Consider the following 22,912-nt stretch of genomic DNA (forward strand, 5'->3'; position numbering starts at 1 on the left):
CTTCTGGGTTTATGATAGTCCAGACTCCAGACTCTTTCCTTTGCTGCTAAGGCACCATTGCATGTCACATCTTCCCAATTGATCACAAAAAAAAACTAAAGGTGGCATATTATGCAACATATATATGTAATGTCTCTCTCACATCTACATGGCATCGTCAAGAACATTATTGTTACAATGCCTTCTAGATGTCGATAGCTTGAACCGTGTGAAAGTTGCTCTTCCAGTATGTGATCTCAAAGTTTCAAACGCTTTAGGGGTCTGCTTGACGTGCGTCCAAATATGCAAATACTTGTATGTATGTATTTTGAGTTCCTTCTTGGAAGTACCTGTCTGATTGAAACAATATAACCGGTTCTAGTTTCTCCTCAATTCTTTCCCATCATATTCTGAGTCTTGAGTCATTTTGGATTTACTACAACTCAAACCAATCCTTTTTATACTCATTGGCGTTGGTTGTGTGATTCCCCTCTACTGGAGAAATATCCTCCATCAAGTACTGAAGTACTTCAGTGATGACTTTTCTACTTTCTCCTTACATTAACCTCATGTTAAGTTGCTTAAAATTGGCTGTGGTTGGAAATTCGTTTGCAGCTCATTTGCATGCATTACTTGATAACCAATTAAAAAAAGGGTAGTTGATTTATTTCCTCACATTTTAAGTCACTATGATGGTTTCCAACCATTTTCACCAAATTTTGAAGGCTATGAATGTTGCTATGCAGTGTTCAACATGACTACCTCATCTGATTTTTTTTTTCCCTTTCTTTTTAAATGAAAATTTACTAGTCACCAGAAGAAATTCACTTTAATGGCTGTGTTGATTTTGAACACTACCTGCCCACCTGCATAATCCCCCCACATTTAATAAATAAATAAATAAATCATGGCCCTTCAGAATTTTGTCAAGAATTCTTCTGTCATTCCCTGCCTAAACCAAATAATGTTTCCATCAGTCACTAACATAAATTGGAAGTGTTCAAACAACAAAAAATTTGAAATTTGGAATTTACATAAATAAATGACCTGTGGAAGTTTACAAAAGCTTGAATATCTTGTGTCCTATATAAACATCTGCCTTCTCATTGTAATCTATTCAGTCTCATCTACATCAACAGCACTGAAAATGTAGCTATCTGCAAGTGCCATGTCAAATAATTTACACCATGTCTGTGCTCCCTTGAGATTTTTTTTGTAGCGTTGACATAGAAAACCAATCTGATTGGTGTGTATGGCAAGAGAGGACTGACTGAAAAATCTTTGAGGATTTTCCTTGGATTTTCTTACAGATTTATATGCTATTAACAGCCAATGCCATTTGCTCATATGGATGGTGAAGGCATTGAAGTGAAATTTAAGTCAACTCAGATGCCTTTAATGTTACACAGATTAAAAATCCCGTATTTTATTCTGTGGAATCCACTTTAGATGCAAATTAAGCTTTCCTGATTTAGCACCATCTATTTGAAAACTACCCTGAAATTCCCCTTCTAATATGACCCTAGTGAGAGTCATGACGACGCTTCCTATTTTGTCCTGAAAGATCCATAAAGTTTGATAGGGTCAGCAAGCTTAATGACTAAAGCAAGAAAGTTGTAATAATCATTGTAATTTAAAATGCAGATGATGATGCAAACAAATGGTGAGCACGAGCAACATGGTATATGATTTGTAACCCATAATTCATCACCCTGGTATCCACATACTAGTTCTGTAAAGTACCAACACTACATGCTCGATGCTTCATCCAATGGATTGAGTCCACCTAAATCAATCTTATGAAGTGGTGGCCACATTTTAGGAGGCAACTGATATTTCCAATGACAACCATTTATTAAAAAAAAAAAAAAAACATTTTACAGAACTCTGGGGTAACAGAAAGTTTCCAGCTAATATTTTATACCTACCTTGATTTTCAATGCAACAGTCTAGCCAATAAGAACAAACTAAAGAAAGGAGGAGAAGAAGAAGATAATGAAGGATGGAAATATTGGAAACTAAATTAATTTGCACAGGATGATTTCAGCATCACAAGAAAGCAGCTGAAGAGATATGAATCTGATGTATCCTGCAGCATATCTACATTTAAGAGGATTTAAAGGTTTTTCCCTGTGTATGCATTTCAGCATGTCCTTGTGTGAGAAACACTAAAAAAATCAATTTCGTAGTATTATAGAGAATAAGTCATATGCTATTAGAATCATTAAACACTGATTTCAGACGCAGAGCATAGATATATCTGGCATAAAAATGCAACACAAAAATAATCAACATACCTAATATCATTCATAATAGTGATGTTTTAAACCTCTAAATGAGTATTTTACACTATTATCCTAATTTTACAGAAACATTTGAGTTGAAATAAATATGCACTTACACTTTTGATAAATGAGTCCTTATATGCATGATATATTGTTGGGTCAGCTTGGATTCATGATATATTGTTGTGATCTGGTCAATCTCAGGATTTTGATTGAGACTTGAATTGGTTTCTTTACAAATCAACCCGAATGGTTAGATTTAAAATTTAAATAGTGAGATTCCATAAATGCATTTCTAGTATATAATTTACAGGAGAATCATAATAGTTTATTAGATTCTTAAATGATCAATGGGGACAAACTCAAACCAAGCTTGCCATCGAAAACAAAGAATATGATGAAACTTGTATTAGAACATTACCTTTCCAAAAGTGTCATGGTCCCAAACTTCTGCTATTAACATTTCATGTAATGCATCCTCCACAACAAAGTCAAATGTTTGATTCCAGATTGGATTTAAGTTGTTATTTAGGACCTGAAAAAGCAGACGGAATAATTTCTAGAATTTTGAACTGAACATCATGTATATAAATTCATATCTAACTATAGAATAAAATGTTTAAATGGCTCAAAGAGAGCGGTTAAGAGAGTCCACTCCATAGAATAATTAGAAGCCAAAATTTAAGCATTCAGATGAATGCTATCATTCAAAATAGGAAACAAATTTGAAAGGCATGGTTGATTTATTGTGATTGAGAACATAAATCTCACCCTAGTCCTGGCTTTTGTTTCAGATTTTTTCATAGTGAGGATGACATAGGGGTCGGCCTTTCCCATCAAATCTACTACTGGCAAGTCTTCAGCAGATATTACTGTCACAGATAATACTCCTCTTACAATGACTTTGCTCTTCTTATGCAATGTAGTTTTTCCAAGACCACCAACCTCTGTTCCATCAGTTCCACTCTTCAGGGCCTTCTCCAAAGCGGTCATTGAGTAGTCAGGATCAAAAGGGTTTTTAAAGCTACTTTCTGTGCCAATAGGACAGTACAAGAGCTCCAACTGCACCTAAGGTCATGAAAAATGCAATAGATACAAGTTCAAGAGAATAACCAGTATTTAACTTGTTGAATTTCTTACTGAATGTGGCAATAGAATATTAATTATGATGTGCTAATAAGCTTAGTACATAGATGAGAACTTCATGAAGTAACCGTAATACTTTAAGAAATTTTCTGGCTGTCTTTTAACTTTTTGGTTGAGCTATTGTCCAAAGTTGGGGAAGCGTAAGTTAATCTGTGGCAGCTCTATCAACACAATGTTCTTTTTTGTCAAATTATAATTTTGGTCCCTAAACATGCATTAGAATTCAATTTTGTCCCTGAACAACCGATTGTTTCGATTTAGTCCTTAAAATTCTAAAAATTCTACAATGTTACCTTAACTTGTAGTTACTATGCAAATGACACTTACTAATGTGGTAGACGTATTTGTGCACATGTCCTTTTGTTGCTTATGTGACACATTAGGAAATGTATTGGTCTCACAAAATCAAGACATATGGAGGCATGTGACTTTAGTGTTTGATAAAAGTAAATAAATAGAAAATATTTTTGGTCCCTAAACCTTGGCTTTGTGAGATTCTTATGTGGCTTGATATGTCATGTCCTCATTATGAAGAAATTTGTACAAAAAAGGTCTATCGCATCAGAAATTTCCATCCATAACATTTGCCTCATTTTTAAACCTCCAATGACTGAATTGAAATAATCAATAATTTAGGGTTGAAATTAAAATTTGACACATAGTTCAGGGATGAAAATTATATTTTGACCTGTTTATTAGGGTCTTCTAATCTTTTAAGCCATTGTTGGTTCTTATTCTGATAGCTAAGCCAATTCAACAAATCCCTATACCTTGTGATCAAATACCTTAAATTATAATGAAAATTTAATAACATCTCTTAACTTTGAAAAGACGAGATGTCTATTTTTTCTACATACCCAGCACAAATACTACAATTTATCAAAAGATATGATGGAAAAGAACACTCCTGCAGCATTCTCACCTGGCCCCTGTATTTAGTGTCTCTTTGAACCTCCAAATCCTTCACCAGTTTCAACCACACATCCTTAACTTTACCAGGCTCAAGGACCTTCAGTGGCACTTGAGCACAACCAATGAGTTCAGAAGCCTGAACTCCTTCATGATCATAAATTCTTACAGTCAACTTTTGGCTAGATGCATCTTCAACAATGAACTGATAGTGCTCATTCCAGACTGGATTCAATTCGTTATTCTGAATATATAACAAAGAGTTTCCTTTCAACCCCAAGAAAAATAGCAGAACATGTTTACAAAGAAGATTAGTTATCTTACGATTGTTTTACTGGTTTTCATTCTGTCACGTAGTGGACGTACGAATACGACAGCATAAGGATCAGATTTCCCAATGAGGTCCTTATTCAACAAGTCCTTTGCTTGCACTAACTTCACTTCTAATGTTCCAACAGGCTTCAACTCTAAGTCACTAGGATATTACAGAAAATATAGACAACTCGTTAGAACAAAAAAAAAAAAAAAATTTGCTTTGAATTTTGAGCATGCCAGTATGAACATAAAGGAAAATTTTCAGCAAAACAAAAATGTAACCAGTTATTGCTTTTGCGTTTTTACATTATACATATGCATGGACCATCCTGTGATGAGTGTGGGAAATAGGAAAAGGAAATTTATCAATGGAGTATGAACCTGGATTTTGGATGAAGAACATCTTTAGTGTCAAAAATAGACCTGATTGAAATACAACCAAGACAGCTATCCTCTAAATTGAGATGGGTTTTATTGTTTAGGTTTGAATCACAACCTTTATAGAAAGTGCAATCCAAAACACTAAATCAAATCCTTATTTGAGCTCTCTCTCTCTCTCTCTCTCTCTCTCACACACACACACACACACACACACACACACACACACACACACACACACACACACACACACACACACGCACATTTTTGTAAGTGAGCTCACAAATATATATTGATGTTATGCATAATGGAGAATTGCACATAGTAAGCATAAACATTCAACATAATATTATGCCTATAAGCCTCACTAGAGTGAGGCAACTAAATTCCAACTGTAAGGAAAGTCTAGCTATGATGAGGTCCACTTAAACCAATTTCAACCTAAATACCCAAGCATTAGCCTTTTCCAACACAATTTATTGTTTTTAGATTAAATTTAGGGTGTCCTAAAATCAAAACTACAAATTATATTTGTTTTGAGATTTGATATACCTTTTGCTAATATAATACTTGAGCTAGTAAAATTTTGAAGATCAACATCCATTTCTTATAAATGGAACTAAGCCCAAAACTAGGGCCCTTAAATCTAAGGTAGAATCAGCCTGGCATAAGCTAGACATGCCCCAAGATGCCCAAGTTCCGAGATGAAAGGCCATGATCAGGTTGGAATACCTCAATTTGCAGCCCTAGGTTTAAGGGATTTGACACAGGTTGCATCTTGAGTCAAATTTAACAATGAATAGGAGTTATCAGAAGATATCACCCAAAATTTCATTTGTCACTAGCCCTCAGTGAGCTTTCACACAAATGCTATTGATTGAGCACATGTGGATTATTCACCAAGGTTGCATATAGGGTTTGAGGATTTGAAATCAAGGGATTTCAAGAACAATTCTAGTATAAATTACAAAAACAACAAAGCCTTAGTCCCAAAATTTAGGGTTAGCTATGGATCCTTAATAGTCATTGGGTTAGTCACATGAATTCTTTTTCTCCATTCTATCCTATTTGAAGTCATGCTCTCTGTTACTTCTCTAATTACTTCTTTAATTGACATGTCTTTTTTTATTACTTCTACTAATGTTATTTTTGGCCTTCCTCTATCTTTTTTAGTTCTCTCAACTTGGATCAACTCACTATTTCTTACCAGTTCATTGCTCGCTCTCCTCTAAACATGATCAAACCATCTAAAGTGATTTTTAGCTCCCTCATCTTTTCAGCAATAGGAGCCACCCTTTATCTTTAAACGGATTTTTAGAATCCTATCTTTCTTTGTCCCACTTATCCATCTTAACATTCTCATTTCCACTACACTCATTTTATGGATGTGTTGCTTCTTAACCGCCCAACATTTGGTACCATAGAGCATAGCTAGTTGTATAGCAATCTTATAAAATTTTCTCGTTAACTTAATAGGTATTCTAGTATAAATTACTTGAAATAAATTTAACCACACATGATTATGTAATCTTTGAAGATTTTTCTCAAAGAAAAACGCTTGTGATATTGTGGTTTGAAATGACATCATCTTACATCTAGTCATTTCAAATCCTCATATTAATAAAGCTCAAATCCCGTCATAAATTTCATCAATAGAAACTTTTATTATCATTTCATACCTTATTCAAGTCATTTAAACTAAAGATTGAAATCCAAATCCATCTCTTCTAATTCCTTTACCCAAATGAAACACTGATGAAGTTTTTCAGAAGAAAAATGGTCTATGAATCCTTATATATTTGATAGCCTATAAAAAATAGGTTCTTTATTAAATAAAGAACTTATTCAGTATGTAATTCTTAAGCACTGATCAATTTAATAAGTTAAAAAAGGAAGATAAAATAGTAGGTGATTATTATATGTGTGTGTATTATTTGAGCTGAGAAAAAAGGATATATAGTTCCTTGTAAACTAGCATACCTATAATCCCCAGGTAATATGGGTATAACTTTCCGAACTGGCCATGTTATACTATCTTCAATAGCATCCCGTATGGTTTCCTGAACAAAATAAATTTCATTAGACTTTTGTCTTGTTCATGATTTAGCTTTATGAGCTAAGATATAGTGACAGAATGTAACGCAGGCAGAGTGGTTCACATCTGCATTAATATCACGTGTGATCTTTCATTATATGCCATATAAAGTTCCTGCAAATATGAATTAACAAAGATTGGACTACTCCAGCTTGTACTTCTTGTTGGTTTGTTCAGCCAAACCAGAGGGCTAGTTATAAGACGAAATTAATAATTTCTTCCAACACTAGTCCAATAATAACACATATATACAATCACATTATCTCAATTGGCATCTGGACCTAGGTGTATGGATTGTGGAAATTCGACTAGTAAAATCTTACCATCTACATCTTTCAACTCAATGAGATGATATTTTACTGTTACTTCTTCAACCAGCAAAGAAGAACTTGAATAAAGGGAGTCCGAAATATTTTATTAGAAGCTAATCTTATAATTAAGTGCTAAACTCAGGTAACTCACCCTGCTTTCTTGTAAAAGTTATGGGGGGTTCTTTTATTAAATTTGTAAAGCCAAAACTTTCCTGAATAATTTTCTATTTATGAACAAATGTTAAGAAAAAGAATTAGACTCACTTAGATTCCATTAGAAACAAAGCAGAACCATATTGTATGCTCAAAAGCCAGAATGATAAAATTTTAATCGTTTAAAGGCATAAAACTCACTCATTTATGCTATAAAAATAATAAGAATATGTTAATCCCCCTAGCTCTCTGTCTATAGATATTCTGTTATCAAAATGGCCAGAGTGAACTCTCTGTCTGGAATCAGCTATATCTTCATTTGGGTAAGGTAATGAAGTGAACAGCTCATTGTTAATTTTAATATGCAATTCTAGATCCATACATGCTAGACATAAACCCCAAATCTGTGGAATACACCTTATGTGGAATTCACCAGGCATACTATGAAAGTGGTAGAAACAACAGAATTACGAGAAGGCAAAATTTGCTCAAACCTCAATAGCATCAGAAACCCCTGGAATTGCTGATACATCACCCCCAACAATTTTAAGAGTAAAATCCAGCTTTTTCTGTAGCCAGAAGCCAAAAAACAAATGGGATATCAGTATTAATGGCATCACATCACATGTTTATAAAGTTATATGGAAAATATGGTCATAATCATATTTACAAAATATTTCTCAATTTATTTTGAAGAATATTATTTATGAATACATGTGTACAGATACATGTCTCTGTATAGAAGTATGCAATCTGGCCTAGTACATGCATGAGAAAGAAGCAATTGTATGTTTATAAATGTCACCTCAGTGAAGTTTCTTTTATTCCAGTTGTTAAAATGAGCGTTAACAAGGTTAAGGAGGAACAACTATAATGATTAGGAACTCACCTTTTCACTCAGTGAATAAGAAACAGCTCCAAAACAAGGAAACACATCAACAAATGGTTTGAAGATTAACTTGAAAACCCCAGTGAATCCAATATTTTTTACCTAAATGAACAAGTTAGAACAGAAAACAAAATTGATGAGGTATCTATTAAGATAAAACACAATAACTCAAAAAGCTAAATCTTATATATTTCATGAGAGCCTATGCTTCATCAAAACAACAAATTTTTGGTATACATGAAAGGCGCATACATATTCTTGCTAACGGTAATAAATATATCCAAAAGGCAGACGGTAACTGGAAATCTTCATTTCTCCACAAGTAGAAATTCTGACAAAATGGTGTTAGTAGGAAATGGATGGAATTTGACATTTTAAGTTCAAAGTGACAAATGGTTCTGTGAAGTATTAGTACATTTATCCACAACAGAAAAAAACTTTGTGTATCAATTTCCATCCATAAGATATTAGTACATCTTGAACAAATTGCACTCTAAATGAAATAATTTAGTTATCCGTAACTTAGACTGTAGACCTGACTTATTTTGCATGGACATTTTAAATAGCAAATTCTTGCATTTTTCAAAATGGATAAATGAAGTCATTGCGCAAATTTTGCCTAGTGGCACTCTTTCTCGCTTTTTTGAATACTTTATTTCTTCATTACTACTTTTTCTTTTCCAGTAGCACAAGTTTCTGTCTCTTAGAATGTTGCAAATGATGCAGCAGTCAAGCATTTTGAATCTTGACATAAATAATCCTAACCACATATCTGTGCATTTTGTGCACAGAGTAAGATTCTATCCAGGCTATTGAGGTTAACACAAAGTAAAATGCTGAGCTTTAAAGAGCTTTACAGGGACCACTAAGTCAGCATACAGCTAACTCATCTATGGCAATATTAGTATAATGCAACTGAGCCAGGCCAACAATATTTATCAGTTAAAAATTAAGATTTTGTATAAATAAATTAGGAAAGGAAAAAATCACATGTGAAGCTTGTTGTCAGTATCAATAGGATTTGAAAGCTACAAATAGTGTTAGATTCCTTAAAATACAAATTATGACAACCATTAATTACCCCAGTATTCAGATGCTTAGATCATACCTTTATACAACATACAAACAATGTATCTAAAACACAAAACAAAATTCATGTGGGTTTCTGATATTCTGAACATTGAAGCTCAAAAATATCCAGATTTAGTGAGATAACAAATTTTAGGGTAAAAAAAGTCAATAATTTTGATATGCTTCTATTAGAATATACATGAACCTCTATGAAGGATAGTGGTGTATTCAATTTTCGATTAAAAAAGGAAGTCAAAAGTTGTAATTCCTCACAAATCACATGGGTCAGATTAAGTATCTATACTGAGCATAAGCATGATCAGTATTGAGTATGAGCAGTAAGTCAAAGGCTTAAAGCTAACCTGTATAGGTAATGCCACACCAACTTTGGTTTTAATATCAAGTGCAATATGTGGATTACCATCCCACTGCATCTCCAACTCCATAGTGACTCCCTGGGCACCACTTTCACTTTCAATGATGGAAACTCCTAAGCAATATTAATAACTCGATTAGTGTCACTACAAAATCTGATGAATGAGTTTAATCAGCATCTTCTCTTAGAATGTATCAACAAAATTTACACATTGTTTATGATATCCTTATTGTCAATTACCTTATCTTACTATTGTTTTGATTACGATTTCCTTCAATTTTGGCTAATGGACCTGAATAAGGAAAGACTTTCCTTATTAGTTTTCTCTGCATAAGGCTAACTAAATTCCTCTTTTCAATTCAAAATCTAAGTTTTTGAACATGTTTGAATTTTAAATCACGAAGCAACACATGATATTTGGCACTTGAATTTTTTTAATTTGATCTGCATGTCTTTTATAAATTTTTTCGTGTTTATGTGAGCACAAAGAAAATGCTTATTTTGATGCTTCTAAATATAAAAAGAAAAAAACTAATGTTTTCCCAAATCCCAAAAACTTTCAATTATCTCTTGGTAATAATTTTTTTTTTTTGGTTTTACAAAAACAATTAAGTATTAACAAGCATATTACAGGAATAAGTGTAAAAATTATACAGAAAATCACACATTATAGAAATGATGATATATGCTATTCTGGGTGTCATAGACACATTAAGTAGACAATTAGAATAAGATGCATGCCATCTTAATCATACAGCAAATGCACATCCATCAACCGATGCTGTAATCAATCCAACTTTTCCTCCTTTGAGGAAAAAAAATCAATCAAATTTACCTGTAAATTGTGGAGCCACAGTGCCGAGGGTCAACTTGGAGAACTTGAGTGAAGCTAAGATTGCTGGTTTATGTTGCTCAAGAATTGGCTCCACTTTGTTTCTTATCAGCTCTGATGTTGCCTAAAAATAACAACTTCTCATTAATACTACATCAAAGGCAACAAATATTCAGCATTGGCGGGGTGAAATTCATTAAAAGACTAAAAGAAAGGGAAAAAAAAAAAAAACCTCATCAACATACGGCCAAATCTTGTCAAGTTGGAGATTAAGCCAAGTTAACTGTAATTAAAAAATAAATTAGTGTAAGAGCACCGATCAATAATGAATAAATATTTTGAATGCCAAGAATCTTGTATCTCAATCGACACCTTTGGTGTTTCCAATAGAAACGTCCATATTCAAATCTCCTTACCATTGTAACTTTCAAATTATCCAAAAAAAGATAGAAAAGAATGCATACATATAAACATGCATGCATGCATGCAAACAGACATACATAGATATATATGGTTACGAAACTGTAGCTTCTAGATTGAACTTAACTTCTGTCGCTGTGAAAATACGACCCAAGTTGGATAAAAATCATCTGGAAGAATCTTTCTTGAATCCTCCACTGTCAATCTTGAAAATCCTGCCACCACCTTCGCCTAGGATCAACATAGATATCAAAATAAATGAACAAGAAGATAGCAAAATTTGAATTGAATCAAAACCAAAAGCAATATTCCCAACGTAAAAAAATTGTAAAAAAAATTATAAAAAGTGTATAACAAGATGGTAATAAATGTGATTGAATTGATAACTAGAACGTGAATTTTATAGATATACCAAATTGGAACGACGCTTGGATCGGACTTTTTCATAACGAGCAAAAGCTATGATGAACCCAATGCCGAGGGTGACACCCATAATCATACCCACGTAGAAAGACATTTTTTCGGTACCCAAAATTGAAAAACAAAACGAACCCAGATGTTATGTATTAGTTTCCGAGATTATCTTTAGATTAAACATAAATTTCTTTGTGATTCAAGGGAGACCCATTGTGAAAACACAGTTTTTTTTGGTCACATAAACAGAGAATGAGATTGGAGAGCTAACGTAGAGAAATAAAGAGGCTACCACCTTAATTGCTTCATTAATTAATTAAATATTAATTATTTGATCTATATTTGGATCGAAGTTTGGTGTGTATAGAAAGATAGAAATTGATTCTTTTCTTTTGCCTCCACTATTCTTTTGTTCTCTATTTATATTCTTACGCCAAACTGTCGGAATGACTTTCAAAGTAGATCTTTTACATGTATGCTTTGTCTCTCGGGTGCAACTTTCACATTATTCAAAAAAAAGACGTAAAAGGTTAGAAAATATGTTGGGAGGTTGAGTTCGATGTTTTTTTTTCCCAAGCACATATTGCAAAAAGAACCGACATTTAGTTTATGATCCTAAAGCCAATCACAACTAGAATCATGTAGAGTGTAGACTACACAACTAATTAAATTCCTCCAAGATCGTTCTATATACACACACACGGTTTAAAGGCTTTTTTATTTTTATTTTATTTTTAAGATTAATATAGTTTTCATTCATTATAGTTCGAAGTTACTATATCTGTACCAAGTAATATTTATCTATATCATATTATTATTATATTATTATAAAAATTGGGCTTAAATATCGTGGTTGCGTCACGTAACTTCATCAAATTGCAAAAATTTTATTAAATTTTTATATTTTTAAAGAACTAAAAAAAAATAGTATACTACTAGGACTCTAATTTATTCTTATCATTAAATAAAGATAGATTAACATAATTTTTTATTTGTTAGGATATATTTTTTATGTGGGGTTAATGGGCCTAGGAATGTGTGTTGAGCTAGAGGCCCAATCTGAGGACACTGAATGGTCCGAGGATATAGGAATATCAGCCCAAGAGGCATTGCTGATGGATAAAGAGGCGATGTCAAATTAAGGTTATCCAAGAAGGTGGTCCGAGGAAGAGTGTGTCCTTGACTAGTTAAGGCCGAGATTGGAAAGGGTTGATCGACGTCCAAAAACGATATTCTAAGAGATCCTATAAGTAGGGGTAGGCGTGGTGAATGTACAGAAGAAGAAGAAGAAGAAGGGCTATGAAATATCTAAGATAAAACTGTTACCACCGCATTGAATGCTCTGCAGCTACTTCTCTGATCGCATTAATAGGGAAGTGATGCTTGAACATCAGGATTCAGCCTTACAACTGCCTCTAAAGACTTCGGGGATGGGCTAATGGGACAAGTATCTAAACTAGTAATCTGGTCCATATGTGGAGGGTGGGGAAAAGAAGAAGGATGATATAAAAGAAGGAGGGGACATTGAGAAAGGGGGATTGGAGAAAAAGAGAAAAAACATTGTACACATTAGCATCCATAATTGTAATCTGTCTTTGAAAGAGTGTAAGATAAGATCCAACATCCTCGACTTGAGTTCGAGGACAATCTTTGTTACACAAACAATTCAATGTGTATGATGTTGTAATCTAGCCCATCATTTTTATTATTTAATACCACTAGAACTTAGGTTTTAAGTCCACTCTCTACAAATTTAATTGTATTGGGCTTTTTGGGCCTATCCCATTTCTACTTTTGAGTTTAGGTGCAAATTGTGACCTTACATCTTAAATTAAGGGATAATATTGAACATACAAAAATTTAATTTAGATAATATTTATCATCTAATTACCATTATCTTTTTATTTGTTCGGATATATTTCTTAAATTAGGGATAATATTTAACATACAAAAATTTAATTTAGATAATATTTATCATCTAAATTTTCAAAATTTTAATATTATTAAATTCATATTATTTTATCAGAATATCAAGCTACAAAACTTGATTATTAAGGGATAAGCACAATCCAAATTCTTCAAGAGGTGATTAATATAAATCTATCCCAAGAAACCGTATATATCTTCAATAATTTAATAATCTCTATCTATCCCAAAAAACAATATATATCTCAATTAATTTGATAATTTCTACGTTGATGACATTTAATATATATATATATATATATATATATATATATATATATATATATATATATATCAAAATTCCTTATAGCTATCAACCATGTTCTCTTTCTCTCTTTTTTTTTTGAATTTTTTTAAAATTTTTAATTTTTTATATGTTACGTTATGTTGAATCTACTCTTTTTTTTTTTTTTTTTTTTTTCATTCTATTCATATGACCTTTTTTTAATTCCAATTTTTATCGGATAAAAATAAACACATTGATTAGATATCTTTAATTTTAATAAGATTTAAATGAATTATATTTCAAATGGAACTCTACCAATATATAAAAATCTATATATCATTTTTGGAGTGAAGCTTATTTCAATATGTGAATGCCTAAATCCCATGACAATGTAGGTATGCATTCTTTCTTCTTTTATTATTATTATTTTCATTTTTTTTTAAATTTTCTTTAGTGTTATTATTGGTTTTTAGTTTTCATGTGATTTTAATTAACGAATTCAAAACATTCGAAAACATTGTCAAGTTTCTATAGGTTCCTTCTTTGTTTTTGTATTTTGTTTTTATTAAATTGATTAGGTTTTGTGTATTGGTTGCCTTTTGTTAAAACTAATTTTCTTAGCTTTGAACTAATTTACATGCTTAGGGTTAGGGTCTTAGAATTAATGATTAAATATGGTTAGAATTAATAGATTAATTTTAACAATTTTCTTATTTGATTTTTATGTTACATCAAATTATCAAGATGTTCTACACGTGTATTATTGAATTATCAACTTTAATTTTAATTTATAATATTATCAAGATTATATTAATTTTAGATTACACAATTGTTTAGTACTTTTTTTTAATAATTATCAATTTAAAATTCAATTTGGAATTATCAATTTAATTTAGTTTTAGGAAGAAATCTTACCCCTTATTTTAGTGAGATAATTATTTACACTTGATAATTTTTTCTTTTATCTTTATTGAATCTATTAAAATATATAATTATTTATACATTTATTTTATAAGTTTTTTCATAAAACTGTGCAAAGCACCGGCCTATAACTAGTACTAGCCTCTGATCACGCGCTCCCGAGCGTGCTCATTGGCTCTTCTATTTTTTTTGGATAAAAATTAATAATTTACATATATTATAATTTAGAAATATATAATTTTTATTTTTCAAATAAATAAAAATGATAAACTTTAGAGACAAGTAGTAACTATAATTTTTTTTGAATGTGAATGAAAAAAAATTTTAAATTTTAGGAGTTATCTTTTTGAATTCAAAATGAAATTTGTTATTTGACATTTATGACCCTATTTTTAAATGAAGTTACCATTCATTAATGAGGGTATTTTTGAACTACAAAAAAGTCCAGTTGAAAAAGAGGAATCCTCTTATATATAGTATAGATATATATAAAACTAAAGCCTCTGAAACTCTCATAATTTTTCACTTCAGTACAATATTTAAATAAAATTATCATTTTATTTAAATAAAATTATTATTTTTAGTTTAAATTTAATCAAAAGTAAAACTCTATCTCTCTAATAAGTCTAACTTAAACTTAAACTCATCATTATCATTTTTTTTAAATAATTTTTTTTTATTTAATTAAAATTTAACAAGGAGTGAAACTTTATCTCTCTAACAAGTCCAACTTAAACTTAAACTCAAACGTTGATAATCTATATAAAAACAAAATTATTATAGGACTAAAAAAAAAAAGAGACTAACATTGAAAAAAAAGACTCACTTTGATAATCGTGGGTTTGGTTTTTGGGTTAAAATTTTTACTAATTATTTTTTTATATTATACATGGCAGATAAAACATCTCTATTTTTTTAGAGAAAAATCAAAGATGTAACCTATATCTTCCAGTCTAGGGAACGATAAATTTTTATTTGGTATATTATATATAAATTTGTTGAATTTGGTTTGGTTCTGGAGTAGAATTTGGGAATTTTATAAATTTTAAAGTTTTAAGTCTTGGGATTTTGGTATATGCGTATCAGTAAGTTGATCTTAATTCTTCATCTTAAATACTTTTTATTTAAGTTCAGGTGATTTTTTTGTTTTCTTATTAAAAGCTATATTTTTAGTTAATTAATTAATTATTTAGATTAATTTCAATTAATTTTTTTTTCAGAATGTCTATTTACTCATTGTTGGATATATTTTTTTTAGAATTAATAGTTTTTTCGTTCATTGCACAAGTTAGCTACTAGTATAATTTCATTTTGTTCCTTAAAAAAAATGTAAGTTCGTTTGAAATGACCATACCTAATTAATTAATAGGGCTTTAGTGGATGAAAAAAAATTACACTTGACATTTACTTTGAACTAAATACCTTAAAATAATAATTGTTGCAATTTCATCCCGAGATATATAAGGAAACATAAAAGAACTATAAAATCTCAAAGACGTCAAAATTTATAAACAAATCAAAATTTTTTTTTGATGTTCACCAGTAGAGATACAATTCTCTGATGGAAAGCGTACAAATGATAAGGAAAAATTTGCTTGATCATTTTCTTATACATCTTCTCTTGGTAAGTTTTGAATTTGGTTAACTGATGTAGTGGGTTTGGAGGAGTTTTGAATTTGGATAACTGTTTCAGTGTTTCATAATGGGTTTCGGTGGAATTTTAAATTCGGATAATTACTTTTAATTTTTGGATAAAATTTTGGATGGTAATGGGTTAAGTTTAAATAATCCTTTTTATTTTTTTCTCACTTCATCACTATCTTTTTTTTAAAGAGATATATATATATATATATTGTTTTTTTTTTTTTTTGGGATGAAAAAGAGATATGTTTCTTTTGACAATGTTCAAATTATTATTTCATTATTTGTACATATTGTACATTCCCGCCCCCCCCCCCCCCCCACACACACATATATATATATATATATATATATATATATATATATATATATATATATATATTCTAATATTACATTTCTTTAATCTCTTGTTCTCTATCTCACTTCATTGCTATCTCTCCTTTAATATTGTGGAAATCATTACTTAGTAGAAGAGTAAGGTGAGAATTATCAATAGGATGGAGCAACAGATGAGATAAATGAGATATTGGAGGGATTAATTTAGGTTGTACAATGTACAACATGTGTAATGAAGAATTTCATGAGTATTTCAATTTGTTTAAACTTTACACTTAATGAATAGATGTACGTTCTATTATTATTATTATTATTAATTTATTTATTTGTGCCTCGTCATTGTTATATCTATAAAAAAAAAGAAATTTTAGTATATTTAGCATTATTCATTTATAAATTTAACTTTTTAATGATAGTATGACAATGGGAAGTTTGAGGTTGAATTCAAATGAAAGCACATGTATACGTGACTAAACTAATCACTTATTTAAACTAAAATCAGGGAAACTTAGGGATATATATATATATATATATATATATATATATATATATATATATATATATGAATAAAAGACTGCAACTTTTATTAAGAAGAAGATAAAAACAATACATCTTGAGCCAAAATCGCCTGAATCATACTAGGATTTTTCTCTATTCAAGCTACATAACTTACAACATTCCCAGTATATTGAATCAAGAAGTGTGTTGGAGGGTTACCTTGCCGACAAACATGAGAAATCTGCATGTCTAAAATCTTGCAATTTATGTCGAATTCCTTCAATAATGTTGCTAAAAGCTGCTGGTGGTTCACTCAGCCCCTTCAAAGCCTCAGCTACAATGATTGAATCACACTAAAAAAATTACCTCTCGTACTCCTACATCCTAAGCAAACATCACACCCACCTCGAAGGCTTTAGCTTTAGATTGCAAAGGTCCTAACTGTATAGGTAGGAGTTGACTCAAATCCGCTGTTACTCTTCCTTCATTATGCCGTATAATTGGCCCCACACTAGCTGAGTGTAAACCAGCAAAAACAGCCCCATCCAAGTTAATTTTATACCAAGGGGCTCTAGAGCTTCCCAATGAAGCTCGTATTGAGGTCGAGGTTGAGCCATACTGAAATTGGCCATCTGGAATTCCTACAACAAGATTTTCGCCTTGTGTAAAATTGCCTCACAAGCTTGTCGCTCCTTCCCAGGTGCACTGCATTCCGATTATACCAAATAAATACACCATGCCACCATTATCACAAACTCCAAGACATCATCCCCATACAGTTTCCAAACTTTATGTGCCACTGGAAATCTATGAATCCTGGAAAAACCAAACCGTGAGCATCAAATAAAAGACCCGAGATCCTCCATATACCTCTTGAGCTTTTTCGCAGTCCCAAAGGGCATGGCTACTGCTCTCTGACTCGACTCCACACACCTCACAAACCGAATCAGCTATGACATGTCTTCGGCATAGATTAGCCTTCGTTTGATAGCTTTCCACGCAAACGACTTGACCTTGTTTGGAATATTCAGGTGCCAAAGAGCTTTCCAAAAACTTCTGGACTTTTGCTCATTAGAGGAGCCTCCAGTATTATTGTTACTACTCGACGCCACAGCCACCTTATATGCGCTTCTAATCGTGAAATTGCCCTTTGGTATATACTATATAGGCCTAAACCAACCGATTAGCAGGAAGGCTCTCACCAAAAGGAATGCTCATAGGATAGTGCTGGTTTATATCCCTGCTTTTGATCAATAATTTTGTAAATTTCATTGATGGTGACAAGATTTCAAATTCAAATCTCTATCCACCCATGAGCCATATATAGAGATTAGATTTTTATTTTTTTTATAAGGGGTAACACTATAGTTGATTACATATTATAAATACCTAGAAATAAAATACACCATTATTTCAATCATCTAGCCAGTAGCCAACGAAAAAAGGAATTGTTCTAATATATTCTTTTTTGAGAGTTCATCTATAGACTATTGTTGCACAAAACAGTAAAATAGCAGGAATTTATTAACATATATCCCTCTAAATTTTGTGGACAAACATGTAAACCTAAATCTGAGATTAATGGAAAATTATGACACTAAACTCCAAAAGCCTTATAAAATTAAATGAAGTTTTAATATTTTAATACCCAGTTCAATTTAGCTTGTCATAAGTCCTAATCGCCTCTCTATCTAATCCAATTAAAGGGAATCTGCTGTTAAGCCATTGTAAAGCTTCTAATTGTACTAGCTAGGGAGTCAAGATTAGAGTTAGACTAGTTTTTTCAAGGCTGCCCTCGTATTCTAGCATCCGATAATTTCAACACTGCCTTCTGTTTAAGGCTTTAAGCAAGGTGAGGAAAAGACTAAAAAAGATGAACTAATACACAGAAACAGAATTTGGTTCCAATTCAAATCTTGATTAATCTTTTGAAATATGTGTCTTGTTGTTTAGATTGTTAATAAGTACCTAAATTAAATATATGATTAGAATTAGAACACTTTCTATGATGTCTGCTCCTGATAATATCTTTTTATCATCAGACCAAGACACCAATCAATTTTAGTTGTAGGCGGAGATTGAACTCCAAATCTCTTATCCAACCATCAGAGACTTACCAGTTGAGCAAACTAGAATCCACTCTACCGTCTCTTTGAATGGATTCAGTGGATTTAAAGGAATATGTAACAAGATGTCAAATATTTTGAACCAATTTATAATTTTTTTTGATAACATGAACCAATTTGTAATTGAATTGTAATATTTTTTTTGAAGTAGAATTGTAATTTTATTATAAATTAACATATCATTAATGCTTTAATAAATGAATAAAACATATCCTTATTGCTAGATGTCATTCATTGACTGAATGAAAAGTAGACATTCAAAAAAAATTGATTCTAAAAAAAAAAGCAATATAAATTAACATATGATTAATTATTTAATAAATGAATAAAACATATCCTTGTTGCTAGATGTCATTCATTGACTGAATGAAAAGCAATATTCAAAAAAAAATAAAATAAAAGCAACCATAAGCTAATGAATTTTTTTTTAATGAACCTAAACCAATGAAAGTATGACATATCTGTTAAGGGAATATTTTATGTAGTTGGCTAATCCTTTGACAAAACGCACTTTAATTGTATTTAGGTAGATCTAGGATGTGTTTAATACTTCAAAGAACATGTTGTTCAAGCTTAGTATTAAAGTCATGAAGATTGGATCAAGAAACAAGTGAGGAAAATGTGTTTACTAAAGCTGGACACCTGGTGGACACCTGTTCGACAGATAGCTATCTATCGAGGTTTAATGAAGCTCGACAGATGCTATCTATCGAGGTATCTATTGAGGTTACGAAAATTAGAATTTTTAGATCTGATATTTGGGCCAGGCTTTTGTATTTGTGTAGGGTTTCTTTTCTCACAACCCTAGGCATATATAAGGCTTATTTTAGAGACCGTCACATAAGAGAATACAAGGAGAACATATGCAAAAGGTGACCGAAATCTTATTCTCTCAGAAAGAAGCTACTGCGTCTTTGTGCCTTAGGGTTTTGTAACCAAGTGCTTCTTGTTCTTCATTGTTGATGAAGTGAAGAACATTGCAGCCAACATTTTACTTTCTCAAGTTGGTGAGTGAGTCATGTACTGGGATTCGTGCAAAAGAGTTAGTCGCGTACTGGGATCCGTGCATCAAAGGGTGATGGTCATATATTGAAGAGTTCAGAGGTTCTGAAGCGGTAGAAGGTTTCTGCTGTGAGTTCATCTGCGGGGATTGTAGAGTCTAGGGATAAAGGTTTTGTACTAGATATGAAACTTCTCTTTACTATAGTGAATTGCTTTTCGGGAAAGTTTTCTCTTAGGTTTTTTTCTGTGAAATTGGTTGGTTTCATTGGTTTTCCTGGGTCATCATATCTTGTCTTATTTATTTTTCCGCTGCACTTATTTGTGACATGATATTGATGTTTGTTTGTTTTAACAAGTCTTATGCATAGTAAATTTAATTAACAACTTGGGTTTAAAACTTGTTAATTCTATCAACCGATGTCTAAATTTCCCAACAAGTGGTATCAGAGCGGGTACACTCTGATTGGATTAATTTCCTGAGTGTGATCCTTGACCCTTGTTGTCATGGATCGTGGATAATCTCTTTTGATTCCTTCTTTATTTGATGGCACTAACTATGTGTACTAGAAAGTTCGTATGAAAGTGTTTTTGCAGGCTTTAGGTGAACAAGTATGGCAAGCTGTTGAAGTTGGCTGGATTAAGCTAAAGAAAGCGCCAGTGGATTAGGATGATGCAACAATCACAACGGCAAATTTTAACAGTAGGGCCTTAAATGCTTTGTTTTGTGGGGGTGACCAATGAGGAATTCAAGAAAATTTCATCCACAAAAGTTGCCAAGGAAGCATGGACCATTCTTGAGACCACCTATGAAGGTACCATGGTTGTAAAGACTGTGAAGCTTCAAAGACTCACTAGTAGTTTTGAAGAAATAAGGATGGAGGAGGATGAGACCTTTGATGAGTTTTATGCTAAACTCAAGGATATTGTGAATTCTGCTTTCAACCTCGAAGAGTCTATAGCAGAATCCAAAATTGTTAGGAAAATCCTTAGGTTCTTACCCGAAAGATTCCATGCCAAGATCACTGCCATTGAAGAAGCAAAGGACATTGATCAAATTTCTTTGACTGAGCTTGTAGGGAACCTTCAAACCTATGAGATGGGATTAGGCTCGATGGGAAAATGTGGAAAGAGTAAAAATTTGGCTCTTAAGGGTATAGAGGAAGAGGTTGAGGACTCTGAAGATGAAGATGAAGATGAAGATAAAGATGAGGATATAACCTTCATAACTGATGAGATTATTAAGCTTCTTCAGTTTAGGAAAAAGGATAAGGGCAAACCTCCTAGGAAATTTAAGAAGCCCCTCATCCAATGTCATGAGTGCAAGGGTTTTGGTCATATAAGAATAGAGTGCCTAAACTACCTTATGAAGGAAAAGGCCAATAAGTCAGAAGATAAAGGGCTGGTTGCTACTTGGAGTGACACTGAGAATGACTCTTTTGATGAGTATGTGGATGAATGTAGTCATGTTATGGCCTTTGCTGCCTCAACTGATAAGGTGGTTGTGGAGAATGCTAGTGACAGTGATGATTCTTCTGATGATGAAGTGTCCAAGAAGATGACCCTTCAGGAAGCCTATGATAAGCTATGTACTGAATTCATAAGATCTGAAAAGACTTCTCATCTCTGTAGAAAAGAGCTTAATGAGGTAAAAACTGAAAAAGCTGATCTATTAGTTAAACTAGATGAGACTACAAGGTTAGTTGAGACTCTCATTGTGGAGAACACCTCATTAGAAGAGAAGGTCAAGAATCTCGAGGTTGAGCTTAGTCAAGCTAGAACTCAAATAGAGAGGATGTCTAGTGCAAAGCTTGAAGAGGTCTCGAGTGCTCAAAAGTCTAGTTCTAATAAGACTGGTTTAGGATATGCTGTCTCCTCCGGCCCTTCCTCTTCTATGGCTTCTAGATCAAGGACTATCATTGTGCCTAAATCCGAGAAAGGTAATAAACGTATGAAATTCAAGGCTGTTTTGGCTAATTCTAAATCCTTTGTTAGACCTCATGTTTGTCACCATTGTGGTATTTCTGGATACATTCGTCCTAATTGCTTTAGGTTGTATCGTCAAAAGCAAGTGTCCAAATGGTCACAGGTTTCCTCTCAAGGACCTATACCTTTATTTGGAGAGTTATTAAAAGTCTTGAGCTTTTTAACTCAATTTCAGGAGAATTTTAATTCTTCTATGTCATTTAGTAGACATACTAGGACACGTGTCTTTTCATCTTTATGGCCAAAGACTCGTGCTGTGTGGGTGATAAAGGATTCTAAGACTTAATTGTCTTTTCTGATTGTCATCTGCTTTAATTCTTTCTATCTAAAGTAGGACTTTCTTTGCTTGATTTCTTATCTGCTTTTGAAATCATGCTTTTATGCATCTGCATTCTTCTATCATGCCTTCATGCATTTGCATCTTTCTTTCATGCTTTCATGATTATTTGTCTGTTTTTGTTTGGTTGTTTAGTTTTTATTTTGTTTGTTTTCAAAATAAAAATAAATTGAGAAAAATCAGAAAAATACAAAAATAGTATGTGTTTGTGTACATTGGTTCTTGTAAACCTTAAAATGGCCTTTGAAACAGAGTTTTCTAAATTTTGTATCTCTTGTAGCTTAGATGAGTATTCTTATGCACA

At 32.1% G+C, this 22,912-nt stretch overlaps 1 protein-coding gene across 1 annotated transcript; it reads right to left on the reverse strand.

Annotated features, from left to right (window-relative positions):
* Positions 1 to 977: 977 nt before the first annotated feature.
* Positions 978 to 11,857, reverse strand: LOC142622021 (synaptotagmin-4). Its single transcript, XM_075795428.1, has 13 exons — positions 11,572 to 11,857; positions 11,282 to 11,390; positions 10,972 to 11,018; positions 10,743 to 10,863; positions 9,894 to 10,021; positions 8,461 to 8,562; positions 8,066 to 8,140; positions 6,993 to 7,072; positions 4,644 to 4,794; positions 4,333 to 4,563; positions 3,036 to 3,332; positions 2,686 to 2,799; positions 978 to 1,536 (listed from the first exon to the last, which is right to left on the reverse strand). Exons 1-13 carry the CDS (start codon positions 11,674 to 11,676, stop codon positions 1,390 to 1,392), a joined length of 1,707 nt encoding a protein of 568 aa, XP_075651543.1. The 5' UTR covers positions 11,677 to 11,857; the 3' UTR covers positions 978 to 1,389.
* Between the last annotated feature and the right edge of the window lie 11,055 nt (positions 11,858 to 22,912).

This window comes from Castanea sativa, chromosome 1, assembly GCF_040712315.1.
Source record: "Castanea sativa cultivar Marrone di Chiusa Pesio chromosome 1, ASM4071231v1".
NCBI lineage: Eukaryota > Viridiplantae > Streptophyta > Magnoliopsida > Fagales > Fagaceae > Castanea > Castanea sativa.

Bases quoted from the DNA above. Each gene is read 5' to 3' on its own strand.
- LOC142622021 (XM_075795428.1), bottom strand. From the start codon at position 11,676: ATGTCTTTCTACGTGGGTATGATTATGGGTGTCACCCTCGGCATTGGG. The intron at 11,019-11,281 runs GTTCAATCTAGA...AATTACAGTTAA, and splicing joins TTCACAGCGACAGAAGTTAA to CTTGGCTTAATCTCCAACTT. The intron at 3,333-4,332 runs GTGAGAATGCTG...TCATGACCTTAG, and splicing joins ACACTAAATACAGGGGCCAG to GTGCAGTTGGAGCTCTTGTA.